Consider the following 18,718-nt stretch of genomic DNA (forward strand, 5'->3'; position numbering starts at 1 on the left):
AGTTGTGGGCACCTGTAGGGCTCTGTGTTGAAGAGTGGGCACCTGTGGGCACAACCCACAGCCCAATACATGCTGGAGCACTGGTCTGATATGGTAAAGCCCTCACGGTATGAGGGATCTTACCTCATACATATCAAACCTTTTCAGTCTGTAAAGGATACCATCCTACATAACGCTCTCAAATATGAAAGAAATTTGATCTTTTTGACAGTTATGAATTTTTGAAAATTCATTCTAGGTTAAAGGACAGGGATTTTTCAAATATTCCAAGACTGTTTCTGACTTTGACCTTGAAAACTGAATCCGTTTTCGCTTATCAGGAAATGAATCCTCTGTAAAAATGTCATAACGACATATGAAAAATTCTGGGTTACAGGCTATTCACAAACAAACAAACAAACAAACAAACAAACAGTGGTGAAAACATAGCCTCTGCCTAACTTAGTTAGCGGAGGTAATGACTTTTAATCATATTGTCGTATTGTGCTACAAATTATTTGACTAGTAGATGTCAGTATGGCACTGAGCTGCTGTAGTGGCAACACATGGAGAAGACGAAGGCATTAATATGACACAAGTATCAAAACTTTGACCGAATGGATGCAAGCTTTAATTTTTATATTATGAAAAAAAATTGTGTTGTGACTAGCCGTCCCTTTGATTTCACTACGTGTGCTATTCAGGTGATACAAAGCTATGTTTCATGACATCTTTGGGTTTACAGAATGCATGCTTCAAACACTGCTTAAAGAAGATAAAATTTGGTATTGTGGAGGTTAACAAGCAGTGTGGCCATAACTACTTTGAAAAGTTTCTTTTTTAGTTACTTTATACAGTTACTTCATTAGCAACTTTGTGCAGTTACTTTATTAGCAGCTGCCAACAACTTGTAACTAATAAGGTAACTAGTAATTTAATTTTCTTACTATTAAGACTGAGTAATCAACAAAGTAACTAATCCCTAGATTACTCGCTTTACAGTTACATTCAGCAGCTGCCGACAAATTGTCTGCAGCTGCTAATAAAGTAACTGTAAAAAGTATCTAATACAGTAAGTTTTCAAAGTAACTGTGGCAAAACTAGTAACAAGACAACTCAGTCCTTGGGAGAACCAGCCTGGGTTACGGATGGGGTTGGATTACGGTTAGCCTCAGCCCCATTTCACACCTAGGGTCACGTTTACATTTGTCTGACTTCCCCTGCATCTTTCTGGAGATGTGTATTGACTTTGTTGATAATCTATACATATGTCTGGAGAGAGAGTCCACATCTCAGGGCGCTAAGGGTATGTAAAATCTGTGTAGTTTTTAATATACATCTTTTTTTATAGTGGGATGATGTTAAATTGAACCATGCGACTCTCTGTTCAATACAAAAAAACAAAAACAAAAAACTTTCATAGAGAAAACCTACCAGGTGAACTGATGAATGAATTCCTGCCCCAAAAAATATGCACATTTGACAAATTAATCAATTATCAAAATGTACTATTGTATGTCAAGTCATTTAAGTCTATTAGTACTCAATAAATTAATTGTTGCAACTCCATTATTATATTTTTACGTTAGAAGATAATGACATGTAGAAAATGTATATATAATGTTGTTTAGACTGCCATCACACTGATCTATTTAAATCTGCAAGCAACACTTTCAGTTTTAATAAAAGCTTAGAAGCACCAAACCGCAAAGCTGGTGGAAAGTTTGAGTCTTTGATCCACACCAGAAAACCAGTTAAAAAAAAAAGATTTTTTTTTGCCCTTACCCTCATTAATATTTGTCAACAACAACAACAAAAAAATACCACCATAACAGAACGACTACTTCATATTCTACAGCTGCATATTTAACAGGACACATTCATCTTATTTATAGATATGTCGGCATGACACCCACAAAAAGGTGGCTTAAGGATTAGCTACCTGAGGCTACGTGACCGAGGTCGGATGCCTGTGGAGGGCCGTCCGTCTTCGTCAGTCATGCTGTCTGTGCTGCGAAAATGCTTGAAGAGGAAGTGCAGCTCATCCTGAGTCGGCTGGTAGGGAAGCTGGTGAAGACGCTCCTGGGAGGAGGAGGAGGACTGAACAAAAAAAAAAAAAAAAAAAATTTTTTTAGTCTCTATTATCAAACCTTCCCAACCAGCTGAGGGAAACTTACAACTCCAATTCCAATGAAATTGGGACATTGTGTGGAATGTAAATAAAAACAGAATACAATGATTTGCAAATCCTCTTCAACCTATATTCAATTGAATACACCACAAAGACAAGATATTTAATGTTCAAACTGATAGACCTTTTTGTTTTTGTGCAAATATATGCTCATTTTGAAATGGTTTCAAAAAAGCTGGGACAGGGGCAACAAAAGACTGGGAAAGTTGATGAATGCTCAAAGAACACCTGTTTGGAACATTCCACAGGTGAACAGGTGAGTATCATGATTGGGTATAAAAGGATCATCCCCAAAAGGCTCAGCCGTTTACAAGCAAAGATGGGGCAAGGATCACCACATTGTGAACAACTGCGTGAAAAAAATAGTCCAGCAGTTTAAGAACAATGTTTCTCAGCGTTCAATTGCAAGGAATTTAGGGATTCCATCATCTACAGTCCATAATATAAGCAGAAGATTCAGAGAATCTGCAGAACTTTCTACACATAAGTGGCAAGGCCGAAAACCAACACTGAATGCCCGTGACCTTCGATCACTCAGGTGGCACTGCATTAAAACCTGTCATCATTGTGTAGAGGATCTGTGTAGATCATTGTGATCTAGATCATCATTGTGTAGATTAACTGACAAGCGGTAGCATCTACAAGTGCTACTTAAAACTCTCCCATGAAAAGCGAAAGCCATACATCAACAACATCCAGAAACGCTGCCGCCTTCTCTGGGCCCGAGTTCATTTGAAATGGACAGACGCAAAGTGGAAAAGTGTGCTGTGGTCTGATGAGTCCACATTTCAAATTGCTTTTGGAAATCATGAATGTCGTGTCCTCCGGACAAAAGAAGAAAAAGACCATCCAGACTGTTACCAGCGCAAAGTTCAAAAGCCAGCATCTGTGATGGTATGGGGGTGTGTTAGTGCCCATGGCGTGTGCAACTTACACATCTGTGATGACACCTTCAATGCTGAAAGGTACATCCAGGTTTTGGAGCAACACATGCTGCCATCCAAGCAACGTCTTTTTCAGAGATGTCCCTGCTAATTTCAGCAAGACAATGCCAAGCCACATTCTGCACGTTACAACAGCGTGGCTTTGTACTAGACTGGCCTGCCTGCAGTCCAGACCTGTTGCCCATTGAAAATGTGGCGCATTATGAAGCGCAAAATATGACAATGGAGACCCCGGACTGTTGAACAACTGAAGTCGTACATCAAGCAAGAATGGAAAGAATTCCACCTACAAAGCTTCAACAATTAGTGTGCTCAGTTCCCAAATGCTTACGGAGTGTTGTTAGAAGAAAAGGTGATGTAACACAGTGGTAAACATACCACTGTCCCAGCTTTTTTGAAACGTGCTGCAGGCATCCATTTCAAAATGAGCAAATATCTGCACAAAAACAATAAAGTTTATCAGTTTGAACATTAAATATCTTGTCTTTGTGGTGTATTCAACTGAATATAGGTTGAAGAGGATTTGCAAATCATTGTATTCTGTTTTTATTTACATTTTACACAATGTCTCAACTTCATTGGAATTGGGGTTGTATGAACAAAGTATGGAATCCCCCAAAAGACACATTTTCTGACTACCGGGCCTTCTCACAACTGGGGATCTGAAAACAGGGCATGGAACAAATTGAAAAAGAATGTGACAACAATATTTGGCATTCTTTTTGACCCACTGTAAAAAAAAAAAAGATTTTGTCCTGGACGTTAAAAATTTTGTCTTGAGAGTTGTTATGTAGAGATTCATGTACAGATCATGTTGCTCCTCTCACATGGGCAGCAAATAAAACATTTTAGAAATTACTGGCAAAGCGTAACTCGGGTTTGCATTGGAGGTTTTGTCAACTGAGTTCTGGGACACATGAGGTATTGAAAATGTGAGTCCCAAGGCCAAACAAGAAGACTCAGCACCTTAAGACAGAACAGCTGTCTCGCACGAGCACCAACTTAAATGCACAGAGCTGCTAATTTCAGGAGCTACTCAAGTGTGCCGCAGTGTGCAAAGAAAGGTGCCAAATGATGCCATGAAAGCAAAGTATGTCTAAAATGATGTAGCTTTATGTTTGAAAAAGGCAACGCAAACAAAAGTAAATCCACAATGCTGTAGAGTTGCAGGTCTTTTTATTCTTTTTGCACATTCACAATTTGCTGGAAATTTGTTAAAGTGAAGCAGAATAAAATAAAATAACTCAAGATTTGCAACTTTTTTATGTATTGTAAGAGCCGTAACTTCAACCAATTTAACTGAAACATGATGCACACTTCAATATTTGGTTATATTTCATGTCGTCTGTTATTATACATTAGTTATAAAAAAAGTTAAAAATGTTAAAAACACATTAACATTGGATGGATGTAGCGTTTGCTGCTGTTTTCGAAAATATACACACAGTAGCTTTAATCTGAACAGCAGCGCTGCATCAGACACTTTAACACCGTGAGACAGAGTGTAAGTGTAAACTCGTTTTTCATAAAATGTGGAATAGCCATTCGCGTCGGATGAATTTACCCTGCAGCATGTTTATTATTCATTGATTTTTTTGACTAGTTGTATAACGTAATATTGTAAGTGTTGTTTTCTTAAACATGCAGTCATTAGACACACACTGATTCAGTACGTGTTGGTTTTTAGGTCCCTAGTTTGTATGAAAAATGTAAGTTAACCAATTCCATTTACTCTTCTAAACTTTCTGGAGGGTGCTTGCTGGTGTCCACTCTAGTGGCCTATCCAGATCTATGTTCAAACACACAGCAGGTTGACCCTGCCTCCTCTCTCCTCCTGCAGACAGGAGACGGAGGAGCAGACACAGTGGCTCGCTGACGGCCGCGAGGAGAAACAAAGAAAACAGAGAGAAGTAGGCCGGAACTCAGTGGTACGCCGTACCTCAGCGCTCACCCTCATCTGAGATACCAGTGGCAAAACAAAGAACATACGAGTATACTTAGATCTCAAATCCAAACAAATTGAAATCAATGACAAAAATACAGTGAATCTGTTGAACAAAGTCTATCTTTGACGAGCTGAAAACTCCCAAATAGTATGCTTCACTGACAGCTGATCAAAGAAAGGGGAGCCGCCAGACCGGCCGGATGTTTATATACTGACCCACGCATGTGGCATCTCTCAGACTGAAGGAGCACTGAGACTGTGGAAGATGTCTACAGTCTTTTTTCTCTCCATATTTACAAGTTTATTGCTACAGAAGCATTTCATAATCGAAATAAGCAGACTTTTTAAAGTATAACAGGTGTCCCGACGAGATGAGCTCCATCAAGCAACAATTTCTCTGAAATAAATGTAAATTTGATGAAAACATGAAAATAATCAACAGAATGTGTTGTCCGTAACGTGTTTAAATAGATTTTAGTACGCCGATGGTTAAAAAGAAGCTAGATATTTAATATCAAGGATTTGAGAAACATACTGGATGATTATCATCCTTGTTTATGCATAGTGCAAAGTGTTATACCTTATTACTGAGACATAGTACCTTATACTGCTTTCTCTGTTTGTGTGTTCAAATAAAAAGCATCACCAGGACCCTCAAAGCAATCAAAAAGCCTTTTAGAAAAAAAAATAACAGATTCATTGTTTAATGATGTCGAAGTTGCTCTGTTGTTGTTCTATTATTTTCCAAAAAGCTATGTTTGCATTTTACCTGAAAATAAATGTTAAATTTTTGAGTAGCACAGTTCCTGCAAGAATCTAATCTTACTTTCACCCCTGGAGACCACGTGATTCTAGAAATTGATTTTTGGACCTTCTGAATGTGCGGAACATCCTGTTCGTTCTCAAATGCATGCTACTCCCAGGACGTGCATGTGTCCCACATGCATTGCACCCCGGGGACACTGTACATTTTATATCTTGGGTCCAGCCTTGATAATTTTGCGTCAGGACAGTGTCAGCGCAAGCACGAATCAAAACATTTTGAAGAAATGGAAAGTTTTATGTTTGAAGCACTGTATAGTGCACTCAAAATGCTACTGTGTGTGCACAACATACAATTCACTTTAAAGATTTAATTAATTAGTTCCCACAGTTGGTTAGTTTGTACACCGTGCCAAGATGAAGATGCACACAACACGCTAAACTTTAAGAAACAAGGGCAGACATTAATTACATTGATAAATACAGAAATACATTTATGTATTGAGCACAGAACACATTTTGTTGGCACAGAGAGACAGTTACTTACAGATGTAGGAATGAATGTCCTGGATAAATAATTGAATTATCTATCTGATGCACATAAACTAATCAATCTGCAGGAATGACACATGTTGTGCCTACAGAATAGTATTTCAAGTGCTACAGTTTTTTTTCCCCTTTTTACGTTTTTGCTCTGTATGGCCACTCCAGGGCTCTGTGGTCACCTTCCTGTACTTGCCTGAAAATGTTTGGCTCTTTCACCTGCTCTCATTCGGGTTTTCCCACAACAGACACATCCACTGCACATAAAATCTTTATGGAAGTCAGTTTGCTTTGGCAAGCGTGTGTGATGTGGAAACTCTTCACAGAAATTCCACAACATCTGAAAATCAAATCCTTGTACATAAAAAATAAACAAATAAACCATCTGCCTAAAATTAATGGACAGCAACAGGGAAATACCACCATAACAACCACATCTTATGTTAAACTAAAATAAACAAACAAAACAAATGACAGGATGTCAGTGTACATTGTTAATGTGCGATATGTGGCGGAAAAAAGTGAGGCTTTGGTGAAAGGTGGACAGAAAATAATGTCAATGGAGCAATTAACTAAATAAATAACACAGTGAGGTAGCATGTGCACTTTACCTCGTCTCATTAGGTTATGTGCGCACGCTGACACACACACTCTATGTAAGTGTCATACTTTTCACACAGTTGCACAGAGATGAAGAATGACTCATTGAAGCAGATGGTGGCGGAAAACAATTAACAGTTTGTCATCTCGATGCTCTCTGCCCCTTACTGCATAAACCCCAAGTGTTATTTCAGCTGCATGAGGTGTCAGATTTGTCTGGCCACCATGTATCAACAGCCATGCCATGGTTTGTTTGTTTTTTGGGTGGTGGTACTGAGACTTACAGATACGGCGGAGCTTGGTGGATTGGTTCCGTAGCCAGATGAAGGCAGAGATGCCAAGGACCATCTTCGACCCTCGCCTCTGACAAAAATAGACGTATATGTTACATAAGGCTCTGTGAGCTTGAATTTCCTATGTGAAACTGCTTATGTAACTGATGACAGCGGAGTCCCGTGGCTAGAAAAGCACAAAATTGATTTCTCTTCTTAATCAAAGATAACAGGGCCCCCAGTGTCATCGCTTGATTCACAGCAACACATTCGCTTAAAAAAAAAAAAAAGTAAGAATGACATATCTTTACACGGTAAAACATTTATACAGGGGAGCAGGGTTAATACACCAAAATGGATGATGAGAGAATTAAAAAGGAAACTACCTGTCAGCCCGAGCCAAGTGACTGAGATCACGACACAAACAGAGAGAAAGAGAAGAGAGTTTCAGTGTGAGTTTTATTATGCAAGTGATCCAGTGAATCCCTGGCATTCAGATGAGAGATTAAAACTGACACCGGTTCCTTTCTTGCCACATTTCATTTGTCCAGAAGCCAGGAGCAGCACACATAAAATTAATCTGGGGATATACACCTTACGCAACAGAACACACAATTCTACATGTTAAAGGACAATGAGCACAAAGTTCTTAATGCTGTCTGCAGGTGATTCTGGCTGATTTGTAGACATCAATGCATGGTTTCAATTCAGTGCAACTTTAAAGTTAATACAGTACTGTCACTTTCAACACCTGCAACAAATTAGTGCCAAGTAATTGCATAGTGAATGCCTCAGACAAACACCACTTGCAGTCCATTTTACTGAGTTAACCTTCAACTCCTTGTTCTCTTTTCAACCACCTGCCATTGTGAACACTGTATACAGTTGCTTGATGCAATGTTCCTGTCAATGTATGTTCAGAATTTTTTTTTTTTTTTTTTACTTATTTATTGTGCTTTAGTTTTATTTGTAAGAATGTTAAAACAGATGGCCATCCCTGAGTCTGGTCTGCTTAACATTTCCTTCTGTAATCAACAAAACATCTGAGGGAGCTTTTCCTGGCCACTGTTACCAATGTGTTTGCTTATAGGGTGGATCAAATTTAAACCTTGCTTGTGTGTAATACCCTGAGATGACTTATATTGTGATTTGGCATTGTACAAACAAATGGAAACTAAACTGAATGGTCAAGTACACACACACACACACACACACACACACACACACACACACACACACACACACACACACACACACACACACACACACACACACACACACACACACACACACACACACACACACACACACACACACACACACACACACACACACACACACACACACACGCAGCCCAATTCTATAGGTCCTGCTATGGCAGAAGTTAAAGATTAGTACAAAACTATGTGCATTAGATAACACCCTTTCATGTTTGTTTGTTTGTTTTTCTTGTATTGCTGGTCCCAACTTCTGTTCTGAAGCAGCTGATAATATGAAAAAAATACTTCCTTGTTACTGATGGCTACAAGATGGCAGCTTCTACACTCATGAAAAGCTATTGCTTTTTACTCATTTGAAATAGGTATAGCGATTCACACTACAGAGCAGAAGGTGGCAGTAATGCAGCATTAAGCTGGATGACAACCTCTATTAAATGAGAAAAAGAAGAGCTGAATGAAAAGGACACACTGGGTCTTAGAGAATAAGAGAAAGTAATAAATAAATCATGCTCTCAAACTTAAAGACCATGCTCTTGAATAAAGAGGGAAGAGAACCTTCATACAATTTGGATAACACTTGTAAGGAACTGTCAGAACAGCAACACAAAGGATAGCTAGGCTAAGGTAAGGCTAATTATTATGTTTTAAAAATATATAGGAGTTTTGAAGCATTTGATTATATTTAGTGGGGAAAATGTGCACACAATTTGCTCGAAACAAATGTTTGTTCAGTGGTGACAAGAAGCAGTTTACTCTTGATTTCTTTGTGCCTCGTACAATGACACTGGTTAGCCCATTAGCTTCTGCTCGCAAACACTGTTCGTGTTATAAATAAATAAATACTGTGCTGTGTTTTAAATCATTTAATTACATTTATTGAGGCAGACAGGCTCATAAATGAATGGACTGCATTTACAGTGACGAAAATACGTATTTGAACCCCCTGCGATTTTGCAAGTTCTCCTACTTAGATATCATGGAGGGGTCTGAAATTTTCATCTCAGGTGCATCTCCACTGTGAGAGACAATCTAAAAAAAAAAAATTCTGGAACTCACAATGTATGATTTTTTAATAATTTATTTGTATGTTACTGCTGCAAATAAGTATTTGAACACCTGTGAAAATCAATGGTAATATTTGGTACAGTAGCCTTTGTTTGCAATTACAGAGGTCAAACGTTTCCTGTAGTTCTTGACCAAGTTTTCACACACTGCAGCAGGGATTTTGGTCCACTCCTCCATACAGATCTTCTCCAAATCTTTCAGGTTTGGAGTTTCAGCTCCCTCCAAAGATTTTCTATTGAGTTCAGGTCTGGAGACTGGCCAGGCCACTCCAGGACCTTGAAATACTTCTTACAGAGCCCCTCCTTAGTTGCCCTGGCTGTGTGTTTGGGGTCAATGTCATGCTGGAAGACCCAGCCATGACCAATCTTCAATGCTCTTACTGAGGGAAGGAGGTTGTTTGCCAAATCTTGCAATACATGACCCCATCCATCCTTTCTTCAATACAGTCCAGTCATCCTGTCCCCTTTGCAGAAGAGCACCCCCAGAGTATGATGTTTCCACCCCCATGCTTCACGGTTGGGATGGTTTTCTTGGGGTTGTTCTCATCCTCTAAACATGGTAAGTGGAGTTGATTCCAAAAAGCTCTATTCTGGTCTCATCTGACCACATGACCTTCTCCCATGCCTCCTCTGGATCATCCAGATAGTCACTGGTGAACTTCAAATGGGCCTGGACATGTGCTGGCTTGAACAGGGGGACCTTGCTGCCCTGCAGGATTTTAAACCATGACAGCATCACGTGTTACTAATGTAATCTTTGTGACTGTGGTCCCAGCTCTCTTCAGGTCATTGACCAGATCCTCCTGTGTAGTTCTGAACTTTTTCAGAATCATCCTTACCCCACAAAGTGAGATCTTGCATGGAATCCCAGACCGAGGGAGATTGACAGTCAACTTGTGTTTCTTCCACTTTCTAAAAAATAATCATAACAGTTGTTGTCTTCTACCAAGCTGCTTGCCTGTTGTTCTGTAGTCCATCCCAGCCTTGCGCAGGTCTACAGTTTTTGTAACTGATTGATTGAGTGTGTGAACAGGTGTCTTTTATACAGGTAACAAGTTCAAACAGGTGCAGTTAATACAGGTAAAGAGTGCAGAATAAGAGGGCTTCTTAAAGAAAAATTAACAGGTCTGTGTGAGCCAGAATTCTTGCTGATTGGTAGATGTTCAAATACTTATTTGCAGCAGTAACATACAAATAAATGATAAAAAAAAAATAAAAAAAAATCATACATTGTGATTTCCGGAATTTCTTTTTAGATTATGTCTGTCACAGTGGACATGCACCTAATGAAAATTTCAGACCCCTCCATGATTTCTAAGTGGAAGAACTTGCAAAATTGCAGGGTGTTCAAATACTTATTTTCCTTGTCAGTGGAAGTTCACAGTCAAAGATCCACCACTAGGTAAATACTATAATATTGAAGAGGTGGTGGTCTAGTGGTAAAGCAGTGGGCTGAAGAATAGAGGATCCTCATTTCAAACCCCTATGGGCCTTTGGGCAAGGCCCTTAAGCCACAAGGTGCTCCCAGTGTGAAGCACCTTGCATGACGTCACCATGATATCAGTGTGTGGGTGAACGTGACCCATCAATATAAAGCGCTTTGGAATTCTGATTCAGATGGAAAAGCACTATATAAAAGCAGCCCATTTAATATCTGTGGTGAGTCATCAAAAAATGAATACATTAATCACAACACGACACAGTTATAAAGTTACAAACAAGTGGTTTAACTTCATTTAGAAATGGACTACTGGTGCCCTATTGATAACCATTTATTTCCTCTTCAGCAATTTGTGGAAAGGGGCCTTTCTGACATGCAACAAAACTGTCAAACAAGAGTACAGCTTTCAGAGGTTTGACTACAGATAATGTTTTGATGTAACTATGTTTATATTTTTTAAAAAAGAATCTTGCCCGTTAAAGAAATGTTCATAGAAGTCGCGTTGTAGTACACATGCCTAACTCAAATGCCTTGAGTGAAGCATATATATTACCACGGGAACCATGATGAATGATGGGGGAGTGTTTTCGGGGGTACCCTCTGTCCTCATCCTGCTGAAGAGAAACAAAACCTGTCACCGTGGGAAGGTGTGGACGTGCCAGGCTGAGTCAGCCTTGATCGCCTGGCTGCTGCTGGCTTCAGTTTGCAGACTGTCTGTCTCTGTCCACACCCAAATACACAGGACATTCAGTGTGATTACACATTATTATTATTTTTAACAATATGATATTAATTCTTGCTGCTGAGTTACAAAGAAACAGTGCTTTAAAGAAAGCGAGAAATAACAGCACAAAGTTGAAAGTGATGCATGTAACCACACAGATCAAATTGTTATGATGCCATAGTGTGTTTTATGACTGATGACCCTATTAAAGAAAACTTTAGTCACGAAAAGTGATGGCAGCACATGCAGTAAGCTTTGGCATATGAGGGAAAGATAACTATGATTATTGCCAAGCATTACCATTATTCATTTAGCACAGTCTTAGCTATGTTGAGTACAGTACTGTGACGCCAACAGTAAACAATCACAATTTTTGTCATTGACAACATATGGCAACACTCACCACAGTTGTGGCTTTTGTTTTGGGGGGGGTGGAGCACGACCAATATGTTTGGCCAATAATATTGGCTAACATGAGCCTTACACAAAAATATCAGTACCAGTATTATTTTTGCCAATATGAAAGCTTTTATTTTATTAACTAAACAATGCAGAAAAACACTTTGGCTACTGGAAATGGTGTTATTACATAGTTTACCTGGCAGAGGCACTTTGATTGCAGTATTTACAATGTTGTCAAGCATGGCTGGAACCCCATTAGCCCTTGGTCAAAGCAGCTACAATAGACATAAGCAAAGTGGCCAGCTGCACTTCATTTTCAGTCAGTGTGGGCATTTTACAGAGACAAGTGGCCTTTATGCAACCAGCTTGTCAGAATTCTAGACAACTGCTACTGTAATATTAGGCCATGCTTTTTTTTTTGAGGGGTATTTTTTGGACAAAAATCCAAGACAAGACAGATAGATAAAATGGTGCAACATTTTGGGTTAAGCAAATTGACACAACTGTCGTTTTGAATCTACTTCTGTGTTCATTACGTGTTTGCTGGAAAGTGCATCTGAATGTCAGCATTCTATTCTTGCGCACAAAATGGCAGCACTCATTAAAATGTCTAAACTTTTTTCAAATGCTTAGATGAACAGGAATGAGACTGGCCTGCCTGCAGTCCAGACCTGTTGAAGAGGATTTGCAAATCATTGTATTCTGTTTTTCTTTACATTTCACACAACGTCTCAACTTCATTGAAATTGGGGTTGTACGACTCCACAGTGGACTTGGAAAAAACAATGAGTTGACCAAATGCAATTTTTTTTTAATGCACATCCTGCCTAACTCTTATTTAAGGCAGGTGTTTTGACCCAGTCATTAAATGAGGCAAGCCCCTATTCAAGGTCAGGTATTTAATAAAGGAAATAGCCTAACTGGTGTTGGGGATTCCCCACAGATCGTTCAGTACCTCCTCACTGTAACTCATCCGTTACATACATATAATGGATTTTGTCCGTTTTATACACATAACGGATGTTGTCCATTTTACACATATAGTGGATTTAAATTATAATGGACAAAATTCGCTGGTCCACCTGAGTCCATTATATGTGAGGTTTACTGAGATATATATCAAAATACTGTATTAATGAATTACAGCACCTATCATGCGTCAATTTTTAAACTCTAGATTAACTGCACTTTGATGCATTTTGTTCTGTTGTCTACTTGTGTGGTTGGTAAATAAAGAGTTAGTGCTATGCACACACTTTCCACTTTGGATCATTTTATCAGTCCTGCCCAGCACCCAGTGCGCATTTGGTTTGGATGCACATGCCTTTTTAACACTTTTGCATGGTTCTGCACATCTACAGTGTACGGATTAACTTTACGTTGTTCACGGCAGTATGCCGAAAAAGTGCCTCACTAATGTTTCCAAAAGCTCCACATGCAAGAGAAACATTTGTTACAAAAGTAGCTTGCTTTAATAACTGTCATCGATGCATCTCAAATGTGGGCAGTGTTTGTGCGTAAACTGTAGCGGAGGTCACATTGTGCCAGATCACTTTTTATCTTCCTTTTACATGTTCACGTGATTGATATTTAATGTTCCACAGTTCTGAGTGTTTTCACAGAAACTGTCCTCATTTAAACAGAATTTATGACCTCTGTGAGATATTTAACAGAAACACCCCCCCATGCTGTAATTTGACATCAGATTATAAAAAGCCACACACTGTTGTTCTCAATGGCCCAGAATTTCAACCAAAATCAGAAAGGAGAGAAAAAAAAGTTGATGTGAAGAGTGAAAATTGCTATAACACACACACACGCACGCACGCACACACACCTAAATTCATCTTCTTTCAGCTGCTCCCATTAGGGGCGTCACAGCAGATCATCCGTCTCCATCTCACCCTGTTCTCTGTCTCACCAACCTGCATGACCCCCCCTCACCACATCCATAAACCTCCTATTTGACCTCTCTCTTCTCCTCAGGCCTGGTGGTGCCATCCTTAGCACTCTTCTCCCTATATAATGCACATGTCCAAACCATCTCAATCCTACCTCTCTGACTGTCTCCAAGCCGTCCCACCTGAATGTAGGTGATAAAAATTTACTGAAAATACTCTTAGTAGTGCAGCAACAAATAATTCTCAGTATGTTCATGATGCACCATTTTTGCAAAGTTCATAGATTGCAGTTTATTTTTGTACATTAAAGTATTTTTTGAATTGTTTTAAATAAGAGTGGGTTTTTTTTTTTTCACATTTACATTTCTCATTTTTATAATGTATGTGTCTTGCGAATGGAAAGCAGATATTTTCCAAAAAATTCTAAATTCAATTCATCTGGATTAATAAATCGTAAATCTTGCAATTAATTAGATTAATCATCTGACAATATTAGTATACACACACACACACACACACACACACACACACACAATTCTATATTAGTTCATACAGGACCCCCACCCCCAAGAAAAATGCAGGGCTAAAACATCTTCTTTTAGACTTCTGTGACATAAGTCACAGTTAACTATTATTTCTAAATAAATATATATAAACGTGTAAAATGGGGGCAGCACTGTGGCTTAGTGGTTAGCACTGTTGCCTCACAGCAAGAAGGTCATAGGATTGATTCCCACCTGTGGCCTTTCTAAGTGGAGTTTGCATGTTCTCCCCGTAGTTGCATGGGTTCCCTCTGGGTGCTCTGGTTTTCCTCCCACATCCAAAGACATGCAGGTTAGGTGGATTGGAAACTTTAAATTCCCTGTAGGTGTGAGTGTGAATGTGTTTGTTTGTATATATGTGGCCCAGCGACAGACTGGCGTCCCATCCAGGGTGTACCCCGCCTCACGCCCCATGACTGCTGAGACCCTTAGTTGGAGTAAGCGGTTGAAGAAGAGTGTGTGAGTGTGTAAAATGTGTAAACACTTTTTAACCACAAACAATATTATATATATATATATATATATATATATATATATATATATATATATATATATATGTTTATTCTTGTCACAAAATATGTCACTTCTTTTAGTTGATCTCTTTCAGTTCATAAGAAAATAGAGTTGCATTTAATAAAAGTTTATGAGGGCTGTCCGTAAAGTATAGGTCCTTTTTATTTTTTTCAAAAACTATATGGATTTCATTCATATGTTTTTACGTCAGACATGCTTGCATCCTCGTGCGCATGCGTGAGTTTTTCCATGCCTGTCGGTGACGTCATTCGCCTGTGAGCACTCCTTGTGGGAGGAGTCGTCCAGCCCCTCGTCGGAATTCCTTTGTCTGAGAAGTTGCTGCGAGACTGGCGCTTTGTTTGATCAAAATTTTTTCTAAACCTGTGAGACACATCGAAGTGGACATGGTTCGAAAAATTAAGCTGGTTTTCAGTGAAAATTTTAACAGCTGATGAGAGATTTTGAGGTGATTCTGTCGCTTTAAGGACTTTTCACGGTGCGAGACGTCGTGCAGCGCTCTCAGGCAGCGTCATCAGCCTGTTTCAAGCTTAAAACTTCCACATTTCAGGCTCTGTTGATCCAGGACGTCGTGAGAGAACAGAGAAGTTTCAGAAGAAGTCAGTTTCAGCATTTTATCCGGATATTCCACTGTTAAAGGAGATTTTTTTAATGAAAGACGTGCGGACGGGTCCGCGCGTCGGGATGCAGCCGGCGCGGTGCGGCGGCACAGGAAAAACACCTCCGTGTTGATAACCATTTGTTAAAATCCAGTTGGCTTTTGATGGCTTTCAGTGGAGTGAGTATATGAGAAATTGTTTATCAGCTGGAGATGTTCCAACTTGTCCTCAAGGCTTCCAACAGAGGTGTTTTTCCTGTGGCGGAGCGTCGCGGCAGCTGCGAGCCGACGCTGCAATCCACCCGCATGTCTTTCATTAAAAAAATCTCCTTTAACAGTGGAATATCCGGATAAAATGCTGAAACCGACTTCTTCTGAAACTTCTCTGTTCTCTCACGACGTCCTGGATCAACAGAGCCTGAAATGTGGAGGTTTTAAGCTTGAAACAGGCTGATGACGCCGCCTGAGAGCGCTGCGCGACGTCTCGCACCGTGAAAAGTCCTTAAAGCGACAGAATCACCTCAAAATCTCTCATCAGCTGTTAAAATTTTCACTGAAGACCAGCTTAATTTTTCGAACCATGTCCACTTCGATGTGTCTCAGGTTTAGAAAAAATTTTGATCAAACAAAGCGCCAGTCTCTCAGCAACTTCTCAGACAAAGGAATTCCGACGAGGGGCTGGACGACTCCTCCCACAAGGAGTGCTCACAGGCGAATGACGTCACCGACAGGCGTGGAAAAACTCACGCATGCGCACGAGGGTTCAAGCATGTCTGACGTAAAAACATATGAATGAAATCCATATAGTTTTTGAAAAAAATAAAAAGGACCTATACTTTACGGACAGACCTCGTATGTAATAATAAATTTCATTCTTACCCAATACTGGTGTTGTCATGTACTGTATCAGGCAGGATGCCTAAAAATATTTTTGTTTTTATTTGAAAATGAGGACTGTAACTTGATAAGTGGTGAATGATTTAAATTGGGGGGCTTTAGATTTTATTACTTTTTTAATGAAAACCCAAAGTTGCTATCAAAATGCAACTTCCAAAACATATGAAAATTACTGAGTTGACTTCTAATAACTTAAGAGGTGGATATAATAACTGTAGGTAACTGTACCTTCGGGCAAAGGGAAAATTGAGGCAGGCGCTGGTCGACACATTTCGGGGGCTGTCCAGAGGACTGCTCGCAGCTGAAAGAGGAAGGACACTAACATCAGAACATTTAATAATAAACCAACAAAAACAGAACAGTGACAACCTTGTGGTTGTGACTGAAATACAGTTTTGCTCAAAGTTTACATACCCTGGCAGATTTTTTTTTTTTTTGTCATTTAAATTTATTGACTTTAAGATTTAAGAGAATCAAAATAACCAAAAGTAACCAAAAAGATAACTTAAAAAAAAAAACACACACACACAAAACAGTTGGCTGGTGCACCCTACCCCAATTCCTTTTTACAGGTACAAGCATACCGAGCAAGACAAAACAATTTCCTGCAAACAACTGGGAAGAGGTAAATCCAGACATTCAAGTTCTAGCCTCATTTTCCGACAGTCTTTGTATCCTTGATAGAATATGATGTATTTGTACGTACATCCCAGTCAGTGTCTTCATCCTCTGTATTAGGTTTCAGTTTGTAGAGCATGGATTCATAGGAGGCCGTTTCTGCCATCGCGATGATCCAGTCTTTCAGCTCAGGGCATACCGTGCTTTTCCAATGTCTCTGGATTATGCTGGATGCCGTCACCAGCCCAATCATTCCCTGACAGAACTTTAGATTTTTTGGCCATTATTCAGAGAATATGAATAATAACACAAAAACATTTTTTCACTCATGGTTAGTGGTTTGGTGAAGCCATTTATTCTGAAACAACTGTGTTTACACTTTTTAAATCATAGTAACATAACTGATGTAAATAAAGACCAAGTCATATTCAGTGGCAGCTTTACCAGAGAGTCTTGTCCACAAACTACCACAAAAGACTCCAGTTTTCAATTTCAGTTTATTTTCATTTATATAGCACCAAATCACAACAGAGATGCCTCAAGGCACTTTACACAATAACCCCCAGAGCAGCAGTGGTAAAGCCCCTTTCACACCGGGTCTGCTTTGAGTTGCTTCATTTGGTGTCATGACAACGCAGGAATGTCTGCGTCAGGTGCGCGCAGCAGGGGGGAGAGAGGAGGTGAGGACGCAGTCTGCCTGCAGGTTCTCCTCTGCACAGAGAAATCAGAGTGTACAGTTTGGCTGCGGACAGACTGTGCGTACGCGCACAAATGAATGTCAGTGTGTAAATGTGGAGATGTCTGGAGTTATACATGATGTGGACATGTCCTGTCTCTGGCAATCAGTCTGTGAGCAGGACTGATGTCCTTTTTTGTCCTTTATTTAACACAGTGATGAGAGAGGTTGAGGGGAGAGCGAGCAGCTGCAGCAGCCAGTTTTTTTTCTTTTAATTGTTCATATGCGCGCGAACGAATTGTCCGTGAGTGGGCTGGAGATCAATCAATCAATCAATCAACATTTATTTATAAAGCGCTTTACAGCACCGACTGGTGTCCAAAGTGCTTAACATTAAAAACACAAATTTACAAAAATAAAACACATAAAATTTTAAAACAACACATAAAAAAAAGAACATAAAAATAACAGAACATGTCACCTCCCCACTAAGTGTTAAAAGCCAGTTTAAATAAATAAGTCTTTAACTTAGATTTAAAAAGTGCTAGGTCAGGAATAGTACGTAACTCAAGAGGTAGCTCATTCCACAGTCTGGGGCCAGCTACCGTGAAAGCATGCTCACCCAAGCGTTTATATCTTGACCTTGGAACATCTAAGTAAAGCTGGCCAGACGCCCTTAATGTCCTACTGTAGGTGCGCAAAGTTAAAATTTCAGACAAGTAGGGAGGTGCAAGGCCATAAATAGCTTTAAAAACAAACATTAAAATTTTAAAATCAATTCTAAAACGAACTGGAAGCCAGTGGAGTGAGTACAGGATGGGAGTAATATGCTCACGTCTAAAAGTGTTTGTCAAAAGACGAGCAGCAG

The 18,718-nt window shown here is 39.5% G+C and overlaps 1 protein-coding gene across 2 annotated transcripts in view; it reads right to left on the reverse strand.

Moving 5' to 3' along the window:
* Positions 1 to 18,718, reverse strand: part of mast3b (microtubule associated serine/threonine kinase 3b) — a 97,051-nt gene that overhangs the window by 54,511 nt on the left and 23,822 nt on the right. The window contains exons 3-6 of one of the 2 annotated variants that reach the window (XM_034180043.1): positions 16,785 to 16,857; positions 7,623 to 7,643; positions 7,249 to 7,327; positions 1,922 to 2,079 (exon numbers count right to left, since the gene is read on the reverse strand). In XM_034180043.1, coding sequence (XP_034035934.1) covers positions 1,922 to 2,079; positions 7,249 to 7,327; positions 7,623 to 7,643; positions 16,785 to 16,857 — 331 coding nt within the window. The remainder of the gene's footprint in view (positions 1 to 1,921; positions 2,080 to 7,248; positions 7,328 to 7,622; positions 7,644 to 16,784; positions 16,858 to 18,718) is intronic. The other variant, XM_034180044.1, reaches the window with a different exon arrangement.

The sequence above is a fragment of the Thalassophryne amazonica genome, chromosome 10 (assembly GCF_902500255.1).
Source record: "Thalassophryne amazonica chromosome 10, fThaAma1.1, whole genome shotgun sequence".
NCBI classification, from domain to species: domain Eukaryota; kingdom Metazoa; phylum Chordata; class Actinopteri; order Batrachoidiformes; family Batrachoididae; genus Thalassophryne; species Thalassophryne amazonica.